The following is a 25,317-nucleotide window of genomic DNA, read 5'->3' on the forward strand; positions in this document are numbered from 1 at the left end:
ATAGACTAACTTTTTTTGTCCGTCATTAGTTTAGTTGCAAGGTGCAAAAATGTTTGAGATAGTAGGATACATATTGTGCACTGCACACGATCCAAAACCGGTGAAAATATTCAGAGAGGCATTACTCGACCGAAAAGAGTTTAAATTATATAAAGGTACGACTTTCGTTCTTCTAAAACCCTGCTTCAACCAAAACTATTGATATTTGATATTTTTAAAATTATTAAATCACTGGAGAACATAATATATCGTTATGATAATAAAATTGTATTTACTTCGTGTCTGTGCTTCGTGTAAATTATGAAACTTTTGAAACTCAAATTCGAGTCGGGTTCAGTACACAATAGCTCTAGTCTATGATCTTTTTTTAATTTGGCAATATTTTTTTAGTGTCAATGTCATCTGCTGCGAATGTCATTGTCTTGTGTTAGATTAGAAAATAACCTCAAAAATATTGTTTATCTTATTTAATTTTTATATAAAAACAATTTACTTTTCAAAATCAAACACTGCACCATGAAGAAAGTCAAAGCAGCCAATAGGCCAAAATTTCCAAACATACGCAAAGCTATACGTAAGGAAAAAAGGAAACAAAAGAAGATTAATCGGCAAGACCATTATTTGAGAAAAAAAACCGAGTCGGTTCAGCCTAAGTATATAGCAGGAAAGTTTGTCAAACGACCAGCTGATAGCCCAGTCTCCAACGATGAACCAATTGTAAGTAATAGAACAAAAATTACTACTAAATAAAAAAAATTGAGAGATCAAGAGATCTAAAAGAAGATATAAAATCCATCTAAATGAATCTAAATTAGCCTGTACTGTCCCACGACTGGGCAAAGACCACCCTTTGATTTTACCACCATTCCCTATCAAAGACTTAAAATCATTCAAACATAATAAAAAAAATAAAGTTATTATAACTACGATGAAGGTCAGTTTGAATTAGTCCTTAGGGATAAGTGTATAAAAATGCTTAGTGCTGACCTAAATTATAATATAAGAAACTCGTATGCGAAATTTCTGAGTCTAGATCCACAGGCTAAAGCTGTGCGTTGTTACAATTTTACTAACATTTTCCAGGTTAAAGAATTTATTTTCTCAAATATTTAATTATTCACAAAATTATTTATGAGAGAACAATAATTTTTTCCAGAGTAAAAAACGGAAAGCCGAAGTTGAAACATCGCAAGACATCATATTAAGGCAGCTAAATAAGGAGAAGAAAGACGCTAACGAGCTCAAATCGCAGATGAATGAACAGAGAAAGAAGATGATGCTCCAAGCCAATGAGGATGAAGAGAAGATGATCAAGAAGCTGGAGAAGCAACTGGGGCTGAACAAGGCCAAGAATAAGACTAAGACTTTTGCTGAGGATGGTCTTGATTGTATCCTTTTTGCTATTTAATTATTTTTACAAGTTATTGTGTTGCAGTCAAGCTCTTATTCAGCCAAAAGTACTTTTAACTGAATAAATTAGTAAAACTAGTTTTGATTAACAACATTGAAAACTCTTTGTTGAAATAAATCTTAAATAAATGCTGTGATAGCTGATAGCCTAATGGTAAGCCTTCAAATCAGAGAGTGGGGGGTTCAATTCCGGGCATGCACCTCTAACTTTATGGAGCGATGTGTGGTAATTAAATATCACTTGCTTTAACGGTAAAGGAAAAGTCGTGAGGAAACCTGCATGCCTGAGAGTTCTCCATAGTGTTCACATAGGTGGACGGTCTGCCAATCCGCACTTGGCCAGCATGGAGATTATGGCCAAAACCTTTCTCACTCTGAGAAGAGACCCGTGCTCTGTAGTGAGCTGGCAATGGGTTGATCATGATGATGCAGATGAAGTAATATTTTCATAAATAATGCAAAATAATGTTCTTAACTAAACTCTTAGATCTACTAGAAATCTGTGATAGAACAACATCAGAACAGATTGTAGCTGCAGAAAAACATTTGGCTGATGTAGAACATGATTCAGACTTTGAGGAAGATCTAGCTGTGGTCACTGGTAAAGAAATATCTAAAAAGAGTAAAAAAGAAAAACGGAAAAAAGGAAAAGAGGAATCTGAAGATCAAATAGAATCTGATGCTGATGAAATGGATTCTGATGATGATGATGATGATGATCAGCCAGTTAGTGGTGAAAGTGAAATAAGTGACGATAATTATGAAAGTGATAAGAGTGAATTAGATGACTATGAAGAATCAGTTAAGAAATCAAGTAAAAAATCTTTATCTAATGATAATAATTCTAGTACAGAAAAACATATTTCTAATGATGATAATGTAAGCGAAAGTGTATTAAGTGATAATAGCGATCATGACAGTGAAGAAAGTGAATCAGATGAAGAACCAGTGAAGAAATCTACAAAAATATCAAGTAATAAACAATTAAGTAAAGAAGAAAAAAGTAAAACCGAATCGAAATTGAAAAAGGAAAGAATTATTTCAGAAGAAGACCTTAATAAAGTGTTTAGTGATGATGAAGTGTCAGAGCTTTCCGGTGATGGAGATTTTTCCGGTGATGTCAAAAATACAAGTGCTAAAGAAATAGCTGAAAAACCTGATGTTTGGGAGGATATCTATGGAAGAAAAAGGGACAAAGAAGGAAATATTATTAAGGTGATAGTACTATTAAAATGTATAGCACACTTTTAAAAAACTGTTTAAATTGGAAAATTTGAACTCAAAGTGACCTGTTCTGCTGACAACAATGTGACATACAAAAAAGATGTCATAAATAGTCCTGTCAAATTGTCAATCAAGATGTCGGTTGCATGCAGCTCTAACTTTTTTTAATTTTTTTTATTCAGATACAAGTTAGCCCTTGACTGCAATCTCAGCTGGTGGTAAGTGATGATGCAGTCTAAGATGGAAGTGGGCTAACATGGAAGGGGTAACTTTTCGGAGTTATGTGCTATTTGCATTTTATGCAATTAAATATCACTTATTTTAACAGTGAAATAAAACACCTTTACGCTGAAAGATTTCCACGTTTTCAAAAGTGTATGAATTCTGCCAATCTGCACTTGGTCAGAGTGGTAGACTATGTCCTAAACACTTCTAACTCTGAGAGGACACCTGCGCTCAGTAGTGGGTTGGTGATGGAATGAGATGATGATGAATTTAATAGTTTAATTTCTGTTCAAAAGTAAAAAATCCTCCTTAATGAATTCAATTTAATTATTTCAGGAAGAAAAAGGAGTATACATTCCACCACATTTACGGAACAAGGATTCAGTTTCAGATAAGGAATTGGCTCAACTGAAACGTCAAATTAAAAGTAAGTAATTCTCTGACCTGCATTCCCAAAAGTTCTCCATAATGTTCTCGAAGGTGTGAAGTTTGCCAATCCACACTAAGCTATGACCAACCCCTTCCGATTCTGAATGGAGCCCTATACTCAGTAGTGGGCCGGTGATGCTCATGATGATGATGAACTGTTCCTCCCTCAGGCGTCCTCAACAAGCTAGCCGGTACTAACCTGCACTGGGCTTGCACCTCTATAGAGCACCTATACTCCAGTAACAGCCGCCACTCAGTCAATACGGCTCTCACGCAGCTATGGCTGGACGCGATGGTACATGACGATGATGATGATGAACTGTTCCTTCCTCAGGCGTCCTCAACAAGCTAGCTGGTACTAACCTGCACTGGGCTTGCTCCTCTATAGAGCACCTATACTCCAGTAACAGCCGCCACTCAGTCAATACGGCTCTCACGCAGCTATGGCTGGACGCGATGGTACATGACGATGATGATGATGAACTGTTCCTTCCTCAGGCGTCCTCAACAAGCTAGCTGGTACTAACCTGCACTGGGCTTGCACCTCTATAGAGCACCTATACTCCAGTAACAGCCGCCACTCAGTCAATACGGCTCTCACGCAGCTATGGCTGGACGCGATGGTACATGACGATGATGATGATGAACTGTTCCTTCCTCAGGCGTCCTCAACAAGCTAGCTGGTACTAACCTGCACTGGGCTTGCACCTCTATAGAGCACCTATACTCCAGTAACAGCCGCCACTCAGTCAATACAGCTCTCACGCAGCTATGGCTGGACGCGACGGTTCAAAAGGCTCTAACTGCGGACCGAATGCTGGCCGAGCACGCCGCGCTCATTGCAGTTCTACATGCCAACGTTGGCTCAGAAATAGGTATGATAAACAACCTTAGACTGGGGGCACACGATGCGTTGCAGCGCCGCACCGCAAAGATTTCACCGTATCGCGGACACACGAGCGGTGCGGCGCCGAAACGTTATTATGTCGCATCGGAGCCGTAGCAGCGTTGGACAGTCTGTTAATAAAAACAACTGAGCGGTGCCGCTCCGACGTCGCAACGCATTCACCCCTCCCCGCCTCGTCTCGGTGGTTGCAAGTCCTGTCCTGTTGTCGCTGCGTCGTTTACATAGAAAAATCTGTGGCATGTCACACGATGCGCTCCGGCGCCGCACCGCCGCCGCAACGCATCGTGTGCGCCCGCTCTTATTTGAAACTCTTGTAGGACACTAGCTTATGCTCGCAACTTCGTCCACGTGGTCTACACAAACTTCAATCCCCTATTTTACCCCCTTAGGGGCTGAATTTTCAAAAATCCTTTCTTAACGGATGTCTATTTCATAATAGCTACCTGCATGCCAAATTTCAGCCCAATCCGTCCAGTAGTTTCAGCTGTGCGTTGATAGATCAGTCAGTCACCTTTTCCTTTTATATATATAGAAGAACATTTGTGCCAAATTTCAGTTTTAAGGGTATAAATAGGCTTTTCAGTACAGAGATAGCTTGTATCCCCGAAACGGATATAGGCTGTATTTTTTTTTTTTTTACTGAATTTTAGACGAAATCGTCACGACCATCATCTAGCTCATCTGCTCTCATCCCTAACCTACCCATCTTTTCTGATAAGATGGGTAGGTTAGGGACAGATTAGGTAAACTTCGATTCATGGCAGGAGTTTTATAATTTTTAAATTTTCTCTGGTCAGGTCTGGAAGGCTTCGGCTGTGGGTAGTTACCACCATACCGGCAAAAACGTACCGCCAAGCGATTTAGCGTTCCGGTACAATGCCGTGTTAAAAAAACAAAGAGGTTTAAAAAAAACTGCCAGGGATTCTAGGTTAGCCAACTTCCATCTTAAACTGCATCATCACTTACCACCAGGTGAGATTGCAGTCAAGGGCTAACTTATGTCTGAAAGCTATAAAGTCGCGTTTATCCATAACTAGCTGATGCCCGCGACTTCGTCCGCGTGGAATTAGGTTTTTCAAAAATCCCGTGGGAACTCTTTGATTTTCCAGGAAAAAGTAGCCTATGTCACTAGGTATTTAACTATACCCATGCAAAATCCGTTGCTCCGTTGCGACGTGATTGAAAGACAAACCAACCAACCAACAAACAAACACACTTTCACATTTATAATAAGGGTACTGATTCCAGGTGCCCATTTCTTAGAAGAACTATCGAGGAAGTTTGACGCCATGATGGAAACCCCACAACCAGTACAAGATAAGACGTTGGACAATCTTGTAGGATGTCTCGCTCTTTTGTACAGCTTTAAGGTGAGACAAACTATTATTAACGTGGGGGCTGCAATTGTACAATATGGCATATTTACCTAATATTATTGTAAATTAAACATTTTTTTGGGGTATTCCAAACCAGTAGTAGATTCACTTGACGTTTCAAAAGCACTTGTAAACAATCATTTTTCACACCACTTGCTTGACAATGCCTTATTACAGACCTGTTATCTACATAGTAAAGTACTTCATAATATTCCTATGACTTAGCCGGGTTGTAATGTTGTACTGAAACCCATTACGCTTTATGGGATGTAATGTAATTTGAATTTAGAACATCGTGCACCCAAAGCAAATTCTGTTCCTAAGTTCGTCAACTATTGTTGTCTCGCTTCGACGTATAATTGCGTCCCTTTCACTCGCCAGAAACACGAACCATAGAGTAAAAACAAGATTATTGAAAATTCCCTCCAAGGCTTATCTGCGAAACGTTATATTGTGGGGTTATTGAAATTACTTATTTGTTTAACTTGAAATTAAAATGTCGAGGGGCGACGATGATAACAGCAGTAATTTAACTCCGGAAACTTATTAATGTTCAAAGTATAATAAACAATTTTCTCCCATAAACTTCTAAAGACAGATAGAAGTTAGGCTTAGGATTTATCCCGGCGCCCGTGACGTAAGACCTTTGAGTATTTAAACTAATAGAGAGAAAATACCTACGGTTTTACCGTGTATTTTTTGGCACAGAAAATGGCGGCGCTTGTTCATAGTATCACATAAAGTTAGGTTATTTATTTACAAGAAAAACAAGTACTTGCGCTGGCACAGCAAATGGCGGATTGTGCCGAAACCCTGTTATTATAGTTATGTTAAAATGTAGTGTTGTCTCTTACACACTTATGAAAATTTCGATAAGCTTGAGCTAGTTTCCGATCCGCTATTTTTTATAGGACATTAGGGCAGCTCTTTATATCTCTATATGCGTAAGACATTACATTACCCCCATGTTGAATAATCTACTTTGTTTACCTACAATTTTTTTCTTTTAGATCTACCACGCATCTTTACTCTATGACATCTTAACACGTCTAGTAGACGAGTTAAGTGAAAAAAGCATTGATTGTGTGCTCACAGCCTTACGCAACGTAGGGGGAGTGCTGAGGAAGGAGGAACCGGCTGCACTAAAGACTTTCATACACGACACGCAAACTAAGGTCACCAAGCTGAACCAGAGTGCAGACACTGGGTAAGGGTTTAAATGAATCCCTGGTTTAGATTCATTTTTCATTCATTCCAACATTGAGAGAATTAGCGTTCTGAGTCCGTCAATGGGGCTGACTTTTTTTTTTTAAAGAATATTAGCCAAGTTAATTTCTGACTAATATTCCCCTTTCCCCTCCAATTAAGCGTAAAGTTTGTGCGAGAAGTAGGTACGACAATAGTGCAACGGGTGGGATTTGAACAGGCTACCTTTCGGTTTTCAGTCCGCTCCTTTAACCGTTGAGCTATCGAGGCTAGATACTGACTGACTGATCTATCAACGCAATAGTAGGCTGAAATTTGCCATGGACATAGCTAATATGACGTAGATATCTGCTAAAAAGGATTTTCGAAAATTGAACCCCTAAGGAGGTAAAATAGGGGTTTGAAATTTGTGTAGTCTACGCGGACATAAGCTAGTATGTGTATCATCATCATAATCATCATCATCAACCGATAGACGTCCACGGTCTTGCGCCACCTGAGTCCAGCGGCTCCCTGCGACTCGTCTGATGTCGTCAGTCTAGTGGGGGGTCTTTCAACGTTGCGTCTTCTGGTGCAAGGTCGCCATTCCAGTATCGGTTGTAAGAACTTTGTGCCTTGCCCGTTGCCATTTCAGCTTCACAACCCGTTGAGCTATTTCGGTTACTCTAGTTCTCCAACGTCAGTATGTGTATATGAGTATTTAATTACTTATTTCAGGACCCGTATAAAATTCCTCTTGGAAGTATTGCTGGCAGTGAAGAACAACAACTTGAATAAAATCCCCAACTACGACCCCACATATGTAGAGCATTTGAAGAAAATGTGTCGTGGCATTGTTAGGAAAGGCAACTATGTCACCACGCTCAATATTAGACTGGAAGACTTATTAAAAGGTTAGTATAGTACGATTTGAACGTAAATACGCCCCTGAAGTTTGCGCATGACGTTGCGCAGAACACACATTTTGGGTGTCCGAGGTCGGGGAGGTAGCGGGGAGGGTAACAGCGCACGTCTCGCTCCTACATTCCCGCCAGTTCCTTGGTGCGTCTCTCTCTCGCTATACGTGTCTTGTTTGTTTGTGTATTAAATCTATCTGAAATCAAATGAAACAATCTAAAAATAAATAAATTGACTCAAAATTTAAAGAAAAACCAGCCTATTTTTCTAATATCTTTTCCAAAATATAAAGAAAAATTAAAAAAATATTGTCAAACACTATAGTTTTAAAATATATATAAGTTTTATTATTGTATAAATTCACCGTATCTTAAATAATGTTTTCTTCTATATTTATGTTTAAAATTGTTTTTTTCCTAATAAGACCGAAAATGCCCAATGAATATCATTATTTTTAAATTATTGTCAAACTACATGCCATTACCTACAATATCTCAGAACAATGTTTGTACAGTGCCCGGCAATTAACTTGAGTATCGACGCGAATGGCTGGCGAATGGCGGGTGCACGCGATTGGTTGATCAGTCGGCGCGAGTGCACGCGATTGGTTGATACGTCGCCTTTCGCTTCCCGGATTCGCCAACTTTCTCCCACCACGCTGCTTCAGGTCCAAGTTGTTTCTCGGGCACTATAGCTATCTCAAACATGTGCTAAAATACAAACTCTTGAAATGTGCTTTTTCAGAATTTACACGTTTCTCTGACAGCATAGGATTTTCGGAAGGCCAAACAGTATCCCGTAATGCCAATGCTTGTTTTTCGAATAGGTATGAAACGAATAACTAAACGGGTTGCGAAGCTGAAGTGGCAATGGGCAGGGCACATAGTTCGTACAACCGATAGACGTTGGGGCCCCATCACTCCCAAGGTGCTGGAATGGCGACCTCGCACCGGAAGACGCAGCGTTGGAAGACCCCCCACTAGGTGGACGGACGACATCAGACGAGTCGCAGGGAGCCGCTGGATCCAGGCGGCGCAAGACCGTGGCGTGTGGAAGTCCCTACAAGCGACCTATGTCCAGCAGTGGACGTCTATTGGTTGATGATGATGATGATGATGATGATGATGAAAAAACATTGAGGGAGGGGTTCTTTTCAAGAAAAAACCAACACATCTAAAGATATTCATTTACTACTATAACAAAATCAATGTTTATTTGGTTATTAAATTAATAATTTGAATTTTCGTTTCTTTATTAATTTTAATTAATAACATTAGAAATTTTAATTTATTTATTTGTTATTTAATTTTAATTAGTAATTTGAATTAATGAACTAAGCATATATAATATGAGGAATTTATTAAAAATCTAATCTATTTGTCCTTGTTCATCAGATTCAGTGTTTGCGTTCTCATTAGGATTTATGTCGCTATGATTCGAATCCTCTTCAGTGTTCTCTGCCATACCCTCGTCTTCTAGTTCACTTTCGGAAGTTTCTTCCTTTTCGACAATCATCCTTGACTTTTCTATATTAGAAAAGAGGACATGAGCCACCATAGATACATTTTCAAGTTGTAGCTCCCAATATTTCACTGAAAGATTTTGTAACAATTAATTAATTAAATAATCGGTCAAGTGCCAGTCGGACTCGCATACAAAAGGTTCTGTACAAGAAATAACAATTTTGATTTGTTTTTAATTTTCATGGTGGCCATTTTGAATTTCTTATTATATTTTGTTGTTATAGCGCCAATAAAAATACTAAATCGATAGGTCTATAGTTCTTTGTGTGAGAAACGTACAAAAAAATCAATAATTACAACAATAATTGCAACTCATTATCTTTTTGCCTGTTGTAAATTACTTTTACCCCGAGCCAAATATAATTTTAGGCATAGTAAAGCAAATACAAAATAACAAAAAAAAAATTTAATGAAGTAATCAATAAAATAGTAAAAACAATACAAACTTACTGTCAAGAATCTTTAATCGTTCTATACAATTTAACATACGAGCTTTGCAAGTCGCCATCTTATCTTGGATGTAACTATGGAAAACTAAACTGCTGGCCTCTAATATATTTGCATCTGTTTCATCTTTCTCTGATACCTGTCTTTCATCTTTTTCTGATCCCTTTCCCTCTGCCATATTTGTACAATTTCGCTTGTGATATCAAATATCAATAACTAATAAGGAAAATGACTTGTGGATAATTTATTTTCCCGCCGAAATAATATAAAACGATTTCGTTGTGATAATTTTTTTTTCTAGCTATGGGTAGATTCCAATTTTTTTTTAATATCTTCGTAGCCTGTTTACATTATTAAAAAAATGTTTTGTTTACATCATAACCACCACACCGTGCACCGCCTTAAGCTAAGGGAAAATTCCAAATTTAAACTTCAAATCAATATTTTTTTGATATTCCTGTACCCTGTTTTACTGATGGGCGATTGTTACTAGTTCCAACAATCGAATGGTTTGATACTACTAATAATAACAATCGAATGCAGAAACAATCGACCGCTAGTTCGCAAATTCGAATTAAACCGCTAGTTTTATTCATTTACTTTGTCATACTACATTGGGCTGTATTCTCGTACAATAAAGTCGACTTTTATTTGATTCGCAAATTCGACTAAAACCGCTAGTTTCATTCATAAAATTTGTCATACAAAATTGGGCTATTTTTCTCAGAACATAGAGTTCAGTTTTAAATTAGATGAAATTAAATACGAATACAAAATAGTAAGTTCCTAAGTTCGATGGTTGAATGATAAAATTTGCCACACAAAATTGGGTATTTTTTCTTAGTAGATAGAGTTTACTTTTAGATGAGGTTATGTATATTCGAATTTGTAAACTAGTAGTAATCAAATTCGAATCGGAGGGAATGAGACGGCGCAATACATTCTTATATATTTTTCTTTTTCTTCAAATTCGAATGGTTTGGTAGGTTATTCGAATAATTTGAATGATTTCTACAATCGAGTTATTCGAATAATGTCATTCACAATCGCCCATCAGTAGCCTGTTTACATATTTTTTATTCTACTTCCTCAAAAATTGTATAGCGATAGCGCGTTAAAAACTCATCACGCCCTATTTTAACTTTGTGTCAAATTTTATGCCAAAGGACGATTTTAGTCCTTATTTCAAAGATAAACCGTACTTTTCACATGACAGTTGACCCATAGAATGAAAATGGCGTGTGAAAAGTCATTTTTACGCGTTATATAGTTAATTTAATACATTTAGGTATTATTTTTATGTAAGAAGAAATATGCATTTAAAATAATTAAATGAACACTTACCTATATCACCATTTTTAACTGGGTTAAGGGCTCTAGGTTCTAGCCCTTTCGAACCTTTATTTGACCAATATTTTTGGTATGTATAATGCATAAAAAATGACTTCTTACGCGCCATTTTAACTTTTTGTGCTAAATTGCATGTCAAAGTACGATTTTAGTCCTTATTTTAAAGATGAACCGGACCGAAATAAAAACCGACTTCAATAACCACCAACACTAAAAAGTAAAAAATAATTTAATTTATTACCCAATATATTATGTATACAAGAGTTATTGTAGTTCTATAGTAGTATTTTTTTTTGAAATTTTTTTATTTCACAATTTTTAGTGTCCCCATCGTACTAAAATATGATATGCCTGGTATGTTTCAAAGAATCATTATAAATCGGTTCATATTTGGCGAAGAAATCGCGTAACAAACATACAAAAAGACATACATTCGATTTGAGAACCTCCTCCTTTTTTCAAGTCGGTTAAAAATATGCTATGCCTGGTTAAAACCCTACTGTTTACATAGATCGCGAGCAATTTACTCTTATTAATTGAGGAGTTCCGTTCTCCATCTCCGAAGATATTCATCAGATCTTTACCAAATTAAAATGGGACCACCTCGGAAGTATGTCCTACAAAACAAGAAAAGAATCATCAAAATCGGTTCATAATTGACGGAGTAATCGCGTAACGAACATACAGAAAAAAAACATGCAGTCGAATTGAGAACCTCCTCCTTTTTTTGAAGTCGGTTAAAAATGGCGCGTGATAAGTCATTTTGTACAGACTATACATATACTAATTTCTTAGAGATTTCTGAACGGATTTTTTTAAATAATAATTTTCTTGTAATAATTCCAGCTCATGAAAGAGGCAAGTGGTGGGTGGTAGGGTCGGCTTGGGAGGGGAGCCGCGTACAAGAAGACAAACAAACAGTTAATTTACCAGCGTCTGGTGATCAGAGACTGCTGGAGTTAGCACGCAAACAACGCATGAATACTGACGTGAGAAGAAGCATATTCTGTGTGATCATGGCTGCTGAGGTAAGCAATCCCTTGGATTTGACTCGCTCCAGCAATGCACGGGGCTGCAATGGCTTGTATAGTACGGTATAATAACATTGTAAATTGAAAAATTAAAAAGAGCAACCGCCGAGTTTCTTGCTGGTTCTTCTCGGTAGGAACGGCATTCCGAACCAGTGGTAAATTAAACCTGACTATTCATAAGCACTTTTAAAAAGTTAACATGAATAAAAAACATTCTATTCTATTCTATTCTATTCCTACTCGAAGCAAATACCTAATTATTATCGCTATCCCACTTCTACTACCAAGTAAGAGCGAGAGGTCAGACCACACGCAAACAACGTATGAATTGATACGGAGCATATTCCGTGTTATTATATGGCATGTGGCTGCCGAGGTAAGTTTATTGTTCTAATTTTTAGAGGTTTTTTCTCTGTTAATTGTAAATTGAAAAGCATCCTGGCTGCCTCTGAAGTAGGGACAGCCAGAATGGATTTGAAATATTCCTACACTAGCTGATGCCCGCAACTTCGTGCGCGTGGAATAAGGTTTTTAAAAATCCCGCGGGAACTCTTTGATTTTCCGGTATAAAAAGTAGCCTGTGTTACTCTCCATGTCTTTATCAATGTGGACAAACCTCTGTGGTTGTTTCGGTGTTTTTAGACTAAGCTTTGATAAATTTGAAAATAAAAATTCAATTTCCAATAACATTACGTTTATTGAAGGACTACATGGACGCGTTCGAAAAGCTGCAACACCTGGGATTAAAAGGTCAACAAGAAAGGGAAGTGATCCATGTATTGTTAGCGTGCTGTCTGCAGGAGAAATCATACAACCCCTACTACGGGGTGCTAGGGCAGAAGCTGTGCGACTACGATAGGAAATACCAGGTATAATGGATGTTTCACTAAGGACCATGGTCATTTTGAGCTAAGGGCCAAATACCAAAATGTCAGTATACCAAACTTGCACAGTACATAGTGTAGGCACATGAAATGCCGAGTCAAGTCGCGCCAAGGCGTAGGTACACATATACCAATAGTCCAGTAAATAGAGCATTTAACCTCGTACTAAATTTCCGATCCAATTTCTTTTTTTTTTTTAAGTTAAGGTTACTGACCATAAAGTGACAAAATGCTGACAGATCCAGGTGGAGCTTCGATCGCAATCTTGAAGGAAAGTTTTTGGCTGGTATCTCGAAAACTATCCGCTTTAGGACAAAAGTTATTAAAATCATTATTGTAGAAAATAAAATTTTGCATCTTTTGTTTCCTGTAAGCTTTTTTTGTAAAACTTACCGTTTGCGATTTATGACCGATTGAATGAAACGGTTTTTCTATTTCGGCCGATAACTTTTAAAATATTGGAAAAAACCGGTTCATTAAATCGGTAATAAATCGTAAACGATACCTAAATTTAATCTCTGTACCAAATAGATGATGCCCATGAGATTTAGGACTTTTAAAGAATGGATGAAAGTATGAATATGGATTTTCTTAGCGGATGCCTACGTCATAATAGCTATCTGCATGCCAAATTTCATTCCGATCCGTCCAGTAGTTTGAGCTGTGCGTTGATAGACCAGTCAGTTAGTTTTTGTTATTTAGATTTGTTGTTTCAGCTCTCAATACAATACTCGGTGTGGGACAAGATCAAGGAGCTAGATTCTCTCTCCAAGCAAGGCATGACGAATTTGGCACAGTTCCTGATACATATCGTCATGGAGAAAGGACTGCCGCTTTCCGTTTTAAAGGTATACTTTACTAGATGATGCTCACGAATTCCTCCGCATGGATTTAGGTTTTTAAAAATCCCGTGGGAACTCTTTGATTATCCGAGATAAAAAGTAGCCTATGTCCCTTCCCGGGATGCAAGCTATATCTGTACCAAATTTCGTCAAAATCGGTTGAACTAATGAGCCGTGAAAAGCTAGCAGACAGACAAATATGGTACAGTATGGTATAATAATATTGTAAATTGATCACTTGAAAAGAGCAACCGCCGAGTTTCTTGCTGGTTTTTCTCGGTAGGAACGGCATTCCGAACCAGTGGTAAATTAAACTAGTTAACGATTCAAAAGCACTTGTAATAAGTCTACTTGAATAAAATATATTCTATTCTATTCTTAATATAGACATATTTTTGCATTTATAATATTAGTATGGATTAGGAAAAGTTAATAGCCGATCTAATATTATAAATGCGTCAGTGTGTTTGTTTGTTGGTTTGTCCTTCAATCACGCTGCATCGAAGAAATAGAGCGGTGTAATTTTTTGCATGGGTATAGTTCAAGACCTGGAGAGTGACATAGGCTACTTTTTATCCCGGAAAATCAAAGACTTCTCAAAGACTTTAAACGTACATTTCAGGGGAGTTGAAACATGGGACATGATTGAAGGACAAACCAATAAACCAACAAATAAACACACTATCGCATTTATAATATAAAATGTACTGATATGGATGGAATCTAATATTATAAATGCGTCAGTGTGTTTGTTGGTTTGTCCTTCAATCACCCTGCATCGAAGAAATAGAGCGGTGTAATTTTTTGCATGGGTATAGTTCAAGACCTGGAGAGTGACATAGGCTACTTTTTATCCCGGAAAGGCCGTTATTTCATATTTCGTTTCAGAAAAGATAAACATAAAATATGTCTGTCTCTTTCAGATAATCCAATTCTCCGACCTGAACAAAACGACAGTTCGCTTCATGCGTCAAATCCTTCTCGCAATAATCATGAACGAAGACCTCCAATCATCACTAGAAGTGTTCCACAGGATATCCAAACCGCCAAAACTGCACATGTTCAGAGAAAGCCTACGACTGTTCATACAACACTTCCTTATCAAAAACGCTGGAAAAAAGACTACTGTTCTATCTGACGAAGAGATGGCAACACTGAAAGAAAGAGCGGTGGAAGTTGATAGGATATTGACTTTGTACGAAAATAAATTACGACTATGAATAAATTTTTTTAAAGTTATTTATTTAAAGTTTTATTTCCTGGTAATTTAAAAATAATATAATAAACTAGCTTATGCTCGCGACTTCGTCCGCGTGGACTACAAAATTTCAAAACCCTATTTCACCCCCTTAGGAGTTGAATTTTCATAAATCCTTTCTTAGCGGATGCCTACGTCATAAGAGCTATCTGCATGCCAAATTTCAGCCCGATCCGTCCAGTAGTTTGAGCTGTACGTTGATAGATCAGTCAGTCAGTCAGTCACCTTCTCCTTTTATATATATAGATTAAAATCGCTCAAAACTGCAATTATTCTAAGTAAAACAATCTTGCTGAAGAACTAAAAAGGTCTAACTATAAATTCTATAGAAATGTCTAATCTGTCAAAACTGCACATGTTCAGAGAAAGTCTACGACTGTTCATACAACACTTTCTCATGAAAACTCGAGAAAAAAAACTATAGTTTTATCTGATAAAGAGATGGCAGCACTGAAAGAAAGGGTGGTAGAAGTTGATAGAATATTGATTTTGTACGAAAATAAGTTACAATTTTGACGAAATATGTTTTTATTGATATTCAATTTGCATTTTTTTCTTCTTTTTATTTACCTTTGAATGGAGTTACAACCGTCTCATCGTTTTGGGATTTTTCGTTTTATTTGGAAAGATTGGTTAAGTTGATAGAAAAATAGGTTACTACGACTTTGCTAGGTACTTACATAAATATATTAATTTATTCAGTTTTTTTACACATTCTAAGGAATAAAGCTACCATTTCGGGAATAAACGTAAGATGGCAACACTAAGTCTCTTACAAGTTGAAACTTGAAGTCTCTAAATGGTTGTTTAAACACCTTATAAAATATTTGATTTTGATATGAGTAAGTACTTATATCAACAAAAGCTTATAAAATATTTTCATGTACTCAGCTGCGCTAAACAAATTGATTTATATAATTTAATTTTACATAGGTACTGACAAAGTTGCCTAGTACATACCTACTAAGTAAATATACATATTTATCATGTTAAATACTGCACCCCATAGTGACTCGTTATCTTATCACTGCGTCTGCGTTTGGACTAACTTATCACTTATCAATTTATCAATCGTTGAGGATTGATAATGTTAACCCTGCTCTACACTCACGTGACGAAAGCTCGCGAAAAAGAAACAATAATGTAAATAGTTTCATGGCATTTTTCCAAAAACTGTCTAAGAAACCTCATAATGCGAAGATATCAATAGAGGAGGTAAACCAAAATTTATTTTTATTGACTCACGCTACTCAATGAATATTTTCAAAATTTAAATATTGACTGAGAACAATTAGCAAGCAGTATACCTACTACCTACCTACATTATTATTTAATAATTTTAAATACTTCAGAGAAAGAAAGAAAAAACTACTTAGGTAAAAGAGTCTTGGACTGTAGAAATGAAATAAAGTGATTTTTGAGATGAGAATAAATTTAAAAAAATCATGATTATTATTACCATGAGCGTCATGGTTGTACGGAAGAAAAATAATGTGATGGTCACAATCCGTGAACGTCAACTTTTTTCAATTTCTTAACGTAAAAATAGAGTAATTTCTACGGGAAAATATTTTTTTTTTATATTAAAAAATTGAAGAATATTCACGTTTACGACATGTGACGTCATTAATCGTTTTCTGTACAATGTGACGATAATCATTAATTATTAAAAATCATGATAATAAAAAGAATACCCGGCTGAGTTTGTTGTGGGCTCTTCTCAGACCTGGGCGCGTTTGGAACTCTCGTAGCTTTAGTTTTAAGTTTGCGTAATATTTATCACCACTATATCTTAGAAATCCAACATCTGACCATCAAAAAGAGTTATTAATTACCTATTTTGAATAAATCATTTGACTTTGACATGATTTTTTTTTAAATATTCTCTTTAATAATGAATTCTAGCCCCATAAACTACTGCTATACAAAAAATCACGTTATTTTATTAGTACCTACAGTTTGCTACAGTCCAAGACCCTATTGTTTCCTTCGACGTAAAAATTTACAGCCACGAGTGTAGGACGGGCTTTAAATGAATCGGGTAGCGTAGCAACGGCATACAGTCTACCTTCATATCAGTTGTGGTGTGGGAAAGATTGTTAAATAAAGCATAGAAATAAAGACTTCACACACCGTTGAGAATATTATGGAGAAATTTCAGGCATGCAGGTTTCCTCATGATGTTTTCCTTCACCGTTAAAGCAAGTGATATTTGATTGCTTAAAACGCGCATAACTCCGGAAAGTCAGAGGTGCAGACCTAGGATCGACCCCCTGACCTCCGATTAGAAGGCGGACGTCCTAACCACTAGGCACTAGACTTATCAAAACATTTCATTTGATAAAAGAATTTTGACTTAGTGATCAAGCATTTGATCACTAAGTCAAAAGTCTTCTATTGGCTCAAATACACGATTTAAATGATTTTGGCGAACACCTTAACCACTAGGATATCACGACTTTTTTATAAGTCTTTGAATCATCATCATCTTGATCAACCCATCGCCGGCTCACTACAGAGCACGAGTCTCCTCTCAAAGTGAGAAGGGTTTTGGCCGTAGTCTACCACGCTGACCATGTGCGGATTGGCACACACCTTTGAGAACATTATGGAGAACTCTCAGGCATGCAGGTTTCCTCACGATGTTTTCCTTCGCCGTTAAAGCAAGTGATATTTAATTACTTAAAACGCACATAACTCCGAGAAGTTAGAGTTGCGCGCGCACCCAGGATCGACCCCACTGACCTCCCGTATAGGAGGCGGACATCTTAACCACTAGGCTATCATATCACGGCTTTTTTAATAAGTCTAAGGTCTAAGTCAAAGGGGTATGGGTTTAATAAAAACTGCCATACCCCTTCCAGGTTAGCCCGCTATCATCTTAGACTGCATTATCACTTACCACCAGGTGAGATTGTAGTCAAGGGCTAACTTGTATCTGAATTTAAAAAAAAAAAAAGTTTTCATCAATTTTGATTTCTATCGATTCAATTAGAGCAGGTTGTTGCCTTGTATGAATTAGGTACCTAGCTATAGGTACATGCATCTAATTACTGATAAATAATAGCGGTTAATTATAGGATGTTTTTATATTCCACTAACTGATGCCCGCGACTTCGTCCGCGTGGATTAAGGTTTCTTAAAATCCTGTGGGAACTCTTCGATTTTCCGAGATAAAAAGTAGCTTATGTCACTCTCCAGATCTTTAACTATACCCATGCAAAAAATCACGGCGAACCGAAGGACAGACCAACAAACAAACACACTTTCGCATTTATAATACTACTGATGCTACGGTAGGCATATGTATGTAGGTACCTACGTGTTATAATAAATTATTGTAATCCGATGCGTACGTTGCATTCAGGTCGGGTGGCAACAGGCAACAGGCAACAGGCTGTCTGCTGGCGTTCGATCAACTACATACCTAGTTAGGTATCCACGCTATCTACACTACGCGGCAGAAAATATTGTACTTACCTACATCGGTCTTTAGAATGACATTTCGGCTTTGTAGAGCGTTGTCTCTGTCATTCATACCTATATGACGTTTTGTCGGTTTCAACGACAGGTCAATGCTCTAGCTCTACAAACAGTGGCGGATTTGCAGTCTTGGCCGCCCTAGGCCCCAGATCGTAAGTACCTACCAGCCGCTTTATTCTCGACACCCATTAATCATGAGTTGATTGGGGATTAAAAATTTACCTTTTGATTTGTCAGTAAAATACAATACAATGATAAGTAGGAGCGCAAGCGCAGCAGGCGCAATTTTTTTTGTTATTAAAAAAAAGTGATTTTTGTCATGATTGGCCGCCTCTAATATCTAGCCGCCCTAGGCCCGGGCCTACTGGGCCTTAGGCCAAATCTTCTAAAGGTCGATGTACATTACTTTCTGCCGCGTACTGTACATCGACCTTTAGAAATACATAGGTAGCAGTTTTGTAGAGCGTTAGTCTCTGTCGTTGAGCCAAAACGTCACATAGATATGATTGATATATGAATGACTGAGACAACGCGTCTACAAAGCCGAAATCTCATTTTAAAGGTCGATGGGTCGATGTACAATATTTTTTGCCGGCTACTGTACATAAGTACATGAGTAAAACTTGAAAAGTCAAAACCTTTTCAAAACACACAACGTTCACACACAGGGCGATGTGCGACGGCCGACGGCAACACGTCTTTTATAGTGTTTTATAGTCAGTATAAGGATGAGAAGATATGCTGAAACTGGTTATTTTAGGCGAATTAAATATTACCTACTTATACGGATGTAGGTACCTACGAACCCTGAATGTGAACCTGTATCCCAAGAAGGTATATTCTCTAAGTATATTCTCTTAGGTACTGCTGTGAACTGTGAGGTACTGATACTACTTTTGCTGGATTGAGTGATAAAGGGATAGAAAATATTTTTATTTGAAGTATTTAAAGTAGGTATCTTCGTATCGACATATCTGTGTTCGTATCGTTACGATTCGATTAAAAATCGATTCACATCGCAATCGTAATATATTTTTTCAAATATATATTAGGTTAACTATAGATTTATTTACACATGTTTCTTTCGAAATTAAGAAACAATTTTACGGCTAGCTAGCTATATAATTAATAAAATATATATTATGTTTTTATAAAATACTTAAAAAATATGATATGATGTGAATCGGAACGCAGTCTTTCACTATTTTACAACTAACGCCATCTATGTTTCCATTTAAGCAACAGTATTTTTTATTTTCAAGAAAACTGCCTATTTAAGTTAGATAATAGCGTTTTATAGTATTTAATCATGTTTATTTACACCAAAGTTTCTTATCAGAAGTAAAATATCATGCAATATATAATTGATGCCATTCATTGGTTGCAATTTAAATAATGGCGGTAAAAGATTCTACTAAAGCGCGACCTTGCGAGAAAAATCGTAAACGTCAGTGAACAAAGAGAGGCAGCCGCTAGCACTGAAATTAAGGTTGTGTTCTATCTCTGTTCGATAAACGCGTACATTTTAAGTGCGAACAGGACAGTGTCTTCACTTTTGGCCATCAATTCATAACCATCTTTCTTTCTTGTGCAACTGTTTCTCGTCGGTCGTGTTCTGGATCGAGTGCGAACGCAGGATGGACGCCATTCGTGCGAGATAAATTGTGGCATCGCTGTGGAAGCGCCAGGCGACTGGCTCGCGGCTCGTGGCTCGTGGCGACAGTGCGTGCATCAGTGGCGGGTGTGGAGTATGCTATATGTGTGACTGGCGCCGGTGCGAGCGGCTGGCCTCGGGCGCGAGCGCGTGCGAGCACGGGGAGCGCGGGGCCCGGCCCGGGGCGCGCGGACAGTCATGGCGGGCGCGAGCTGATCGGGCGGCCGCGGCGTCCGCTCGCGCTCCGCCGGCCCCATGCGAGCGCCGGAGGGTTTATGGGTATTTGCGTGAGCTGCCGGCGCCGCGAGCGAAAGGCACCCGAGAAGCGTTGGGTGCCGGGAGCGGGCGGGCCCGCTAAGGGCGCGGCGGCAGAGTTGCTCCCGCGGCGCGCGCCCCCGCCGCCAGCCATGGCCAACTCCATCTCCAACATCAAGATGACGAACCCCATCAAGGGCATCGTGAGCAAGCGCCGGAAACGGTACACGAAGGACGGTTACAATTTGGACTTGGCATGTATCCTTTTTGTGTAGTGATTTGTGATAAGTTGTTCCTCCATCTCCGACCCTGGGTAAGTCGACTCTTTGTGACCCGAAGTGCCCGCTCGCATCCACGTATCGGTAGGAATTCTCGTCACGTTAGTAGTTGTTACGAGTGTTAGTATAACAACCTGTATGTTGCGTTCGTCTCACCAGTTTCACGTCTTTGAGGTTATATCGCGAGATTCGTCTCGAGATAATCAATTCCCGTCGAGATTTACAATTGTAAACATTCAAGAGAGTGTTCAAACATACTGTTTACATACTTATATTACGGGGAAGACGGTTAACAGAGTTCCATTGTATTGAGAGCTCACATAAAGGCAACAGTTGATGTAGGCCCTAGCTATACATGTATAGATGTCAGATATCTTGCATAGCAACAGCTCAAATAGCCTACATATGTATAGCTATGCACAGTGTATATGTACAGCACTTAGATAGTATCTGATAAACAGTTGGAAACCTGCAGAGAGCATCATTCAGTATTCTGTGTGTATTTTAGGCAGCCTTGGGGCCAATCAATGTCAAGCCATTAGGTGTGGAAGAAAGTTGCTTGTTTGCTAATGTAACTTTCTCTGTTATGCAGACAAGTCTTTGTTGTTTCTCAACTCAAATATACATTATAAAAGAAAAATTTCACTATGCCATTGCATAATTTTACTATGGTGTACTTAAAAGGTGCTAATTTTATACTTATGTTCTAATAGACAGGTGTGAATGATACTATCTTTGTTAACTATGGGTAATAATATTAATTAGGTAAAGTACCTATATTATATAATAAAGTATTTAGTGGTGTCCAAATCAATAACTAAGTAGGTAACTGCTTACTTAAAACAGCTATTAAGCTATGCCCTTTTTAGTTCAATACATTTTATTTGATTTCTGTTAGATAAGCCTACTTTCTGAATAAGATCAATATCTACTTTTTTTTAATTCAGATACAAGTTAGCCCTTGACTGCAATCTCACCTGATGGTAAGTGACGATGCAGTCTAAGGTGGGAGCGGGCTAACCTGGAATTTCTGAAAAACTAAGAATCTACTCTGTTTTATGTACGTTCTCTTATATTAAAAACCTTGTACATTTTGCAATAATTATTTGCAGAACCTATTCTATACTAATATTATAAAAATTTCAAGTTTGTAAGTTTGGATATAGGGGGTAATCTCTGGAACTAATGAGATCATTTATAGTTCTAATCTGAGAATTGGATTATTCTGAAAATTCTTTCACTGATAGATAGCTATGTTGTCCTCGAGTGCTATAAGGCTATAAATCCATATCCATCCATACTAATAGTATAAATACGAAAGTGTGTCTGTCTGTCTGTCCGTCTGTCTGCTAGCTTTTCACGCCCCAACCGTTTTTACAGATTTTGATGAAATTTGGTACAGAGATAGTTTGCATCCCGGGGAAGGACATAGGCTATGTTTAATCAAGGAAAATCAAAGAGTTCCCACAGTATTTTTAAAAAATGAAACTCACGCGGACGAAGTCGCGGGCATCACCTAGTCTAAATAATATATAAAAAGAAAAGCTGACTGACTGATCTATCAACGCACAGCTCTGGAAACTACTGGACTTTGGCATGCAGATAGCTATTAGGACCTAGAAGTCTGCCAAGGGCCGCATCTGCATCTGCAACCCTTAAGGGGGAAAAAGTGGGGTTTGAAATTTAAGTAGTCCACGTGCAGTCGCGGGGATAAGCTAAATATATATACTGCGGAAGAAGTCACAGGATAAAGCTAATAACTAATAATATTATGCTAGTCTGATTTATTGATATTTAAACTTAATCTTATGTACCTACTTAGCGTGAGATAATGAGCATAACCTCTAGTGAGCCATTTTTAATAGCTCAGTGTAACACAAGACTGATAAGGGGTATCAGTTTAATAAAATTGCCATACCCCTTCCAAGTTAGCCCACTTTCATATTAAGAGCTTCTAACACGCTCAAGCACATACCTAGTTATTTATTAGCCAAGTTTATCATGTTGACTAATATTCCCCTTTCCCCTCCAATTAAGCGTAAAGCTTGTGCTAGGAGTTGGTACGACTTATACTGCAACAGGTGGGGTTTGAACCGGCGACCTTTCGGTTTAGTCCGCTCCTTTAACCGTTGAGCTATCGATGCCCAATTTGTTTTGTCAAGCGCCTGGATCAAGAAAATGGGACTTTTATCATACTTCGAACTCTGTCCAAACGTCGCGTCGCGTCAAGCAACAATATAAAATCGCATCAATCACAAGTCACGCACGTAAACGCTTGACTCAAGCATCAAGCAAACTTTGTAAACGGTCAAAATGCTTGATCAAAAATCTACGTGCTTGACGTCAAGTCGCTTGACCATGTCGGAAGCTCTGGAAGTGGGCTAACTTGGAAAGGGTATGGCAGTTAATTAAACTGATACCCCTTAAAAGAGTTGATAACCCTTAGCAATTACAACACAGAGAGATGGCTAATCTCCAATGAGATTGGCGAAATTCAGTTGTGAGGGCATTCCTATGTAATGTAGAGATTTTATGTGCTTTTGTGAGGCTTTTGTGACAGGATTAAATTTAATTCTGGGTTTATAGCTATCCAATGTGCCAATGGGCACAGTAGTTATATATATACAAATAGTTGGAATTTTATTGTTTATACTTAACCTAAAACTAAAAGTGCTTTATTTCATTTTATTTCATCATCATCATCATCACGATCAACCCATCGCCGGCTTACTACAGAGCACGGGTCTCCTCTCAGAGTGAGAAGGGTTTTGGCCATAGTCTACCACGCTGGCCAAGTTCGGATTGGTAGACTTCACACACCTTTGAGAACATTATGGGGAACTCTCAGGCATGCAGGTATCCTCACGATTTCCTTCACCGTTAAAGCAAGTGGTATTTAATTACTTAAAACGCACATAACTCTGAAAATTTTCATAAAACCTGCTTCAATCATTATTACAATCTCAATTGTTATGATTGGCTGAATTTGTGTGATTCTTGTTGCAAAAATGCATTGTAAACAATAATGAGCGAGCGTCAACGAATCAGAGATGATTGCGATCGTGACATTGTAGCTGTCATTCTACCGCAATCGAGCTTCTGGTTATGTAGGATTTCTACGCACTAAAACCCCCTTGGAGGCCACCCTGAGCGCTTAAATTTGGGAGCCTCCGAGATCTCTCATGAACACAAAAGTAGCCCTATTTTTCTTTGATTTTACGTCATCATTCTAATATTTGACATATCGTCGATTCGGGATCAAACCGAGAGTTTTCTCACTTTAGTTCACTCTGCCGCAGCTGACCTACCTTGGCTATCACTATCACTGCTGTCTACTCCTACAAAATAGTTAAGCGAAATGATATAAGATTTTTTTAAAGACATAATTATGTTACACTAGCGTCTTAGGAATAATCCTGTAAAGCTAGATATACTAAAAAACCGGCCAAGTGCGAGTCAGGCTCGCGCAACGAGGGTTTCGTACTACAGTCGTATTTTTTCGACATTTTGCACGATAATTCAAAAACTATGATGCGATAATTCAAAAACTATGAAATATATGATTTATATAAAAATAAATAAAAATCTGTTTTAGAATGCACAAGTGAATACCTTTCTTATGATTCCCCACTTGATATAGTTATCTTACTTCGAAAATTAAAAATTCTAATTATTCGTTCACGACCACAATTTAATTTTTTTTTGTGTGATATAACCACAAATTCACGGTTTTCAGATTTCCCCCCGAATGTCAGCTATAAGACCTACCTACCTGCCAAATTTCATGATTCTAGGTCAACGGGAAGTTCCCTGTAGGTTTCTTGACAGACAACAAAGTTATCCTAATAGGGTTCCGTTTTTCCTTTTAAGGTACGGAACCCTAAAAAGTGCTGAAAAAAAAAAATTATACTCCATAGTAAATGCAACGTCAATTTATCAGTTTCGCATAGTTCATCGACCCGAGTTACGCGATAGGTATGCGGTGACCACATTAGCGTTTTAGCACCATAATCACAATATCATTATCGATATTGTGATTGCTTTTTAGGGTTCCGTATCTAGAGAAAAAAGGAACCCTTATAGGTTCACTCCAACATCTCGTCTCAACGTCTGTCAAAATTAAAAAAATCTGTTTGGGTATCAAAACCTATAGGGTACCTACTTCCCGTTGACCTAGAATCATGAAATTTGGCATGTAGCAATGTCTTAGTGGATTCCAAGATCCTTCCGCATACCTACGACTCGACTGAGCGCGAGATTTTGACTGTTATTTTACTTAATACAATAATTATTGTGAGACTAACTGATGCCCACGACTTCGTCCGCTTGGATTTATGTTTTTAAAAATCCAGTGGGGACTGATTTTCCGGGATAAAAGTTGTAGCCTATGTCGCTCTCCAGGTCTAACTCAACCCATGCAAAAATCACGTCATCTCGGTCCGTTGCTCTGTTGCGACGTGATTAAAGGACAAACCAACAAACAAACACACTTTCGCATTTGTAATTGAGGTAGTGACTTTCCGTTGACCTAGAATCATGAAGTCTGGCATCACAACTTTTCTTTTAAAGTGTTAAGTATTTCTTGTACGATGGTACTGAACCCTTCGTGCACGATTCCAACTCGCATTTGATCGGATT

At 37.9% G+C, this 25,317-nt stretch overlaps 2 protein-coding genes across 3 annotated transcripts in view; both read left to right on the top strand.

The window, feature by feature from the left end:
• Positions 1-447: 447 nt before the first annotated feature.
• LOC117991410 (nucleolar MIF4G domain-containing protein 1 homolog) lies at positions 448-14,990 on the top strand. Of its 2 annotated transcripts, XM_069505069.1 has the most exons (11): positions 449-717; positions 1,157-1,388; positions 1,898-2,625; positions 3,196-3,286; positions 5,444-5,565; positions 6,582-6,778; positions 7,495-7,670; positions 11,841-12,022; positions 12,730-12,894; positions 13,626-13,757; positions 14,675-14,990. In XM_069505069.1, the coding sequence occupies exons 1-11, from the start codon at positions 517-519 to the stop codon at positions 14,969-14,971; spliced, it is 2,523 nt and encodes an 840-aa protein (XP_069361170.1). In that variant the 5' UTR covers positions 449-516; the 3' UTR covers positions 14,972-14,990. The 2 variants fall into 2 exon arrangements, with proteins under 2 accessions (XP_069361171.1, XP_069361170.1); XM_069505070.1 differs by lacking the exon at positions 12,730-12,894 and having other exon boundaries at positions 448-717.
• A 4,968-nt stretch (positions 14,991-19,958) lies between these two features.
• Positions 19,959-25,317, top strand: part of Pten (phosphatase and tensin-like protein) — a 53,024-nt gene continuing 47,665 nt past the window's right edge. Inside the window, exon 1 of the mRNA XM_034978985.2 lies at positions 19,959-20,659. Coding sequence (XP_034834876.2) covers positions 20,422-20,659 — 238 coding nt within the window. The 5' untranslated portion in view covers positions 19,959-20,421. The remainder of the gene's footprint in view (positions 20,660-25,317) is intronic.

The sequence above is a fragment of the Maniola hyperantus genome, chromosome 19, assembly GCF_902806685.2.
Source record: "Maniola hyperantus chromosome 19, iAphHyp1.2, whole genome shotgun sequence".
Taxonomy (NCBI): domain Eukaryota; kingdom Metazoa; phylum Arthropoda; class Insecta; order Lepidoptera; family Nymphalidae; genus Maniola; species Maniola hyperantus.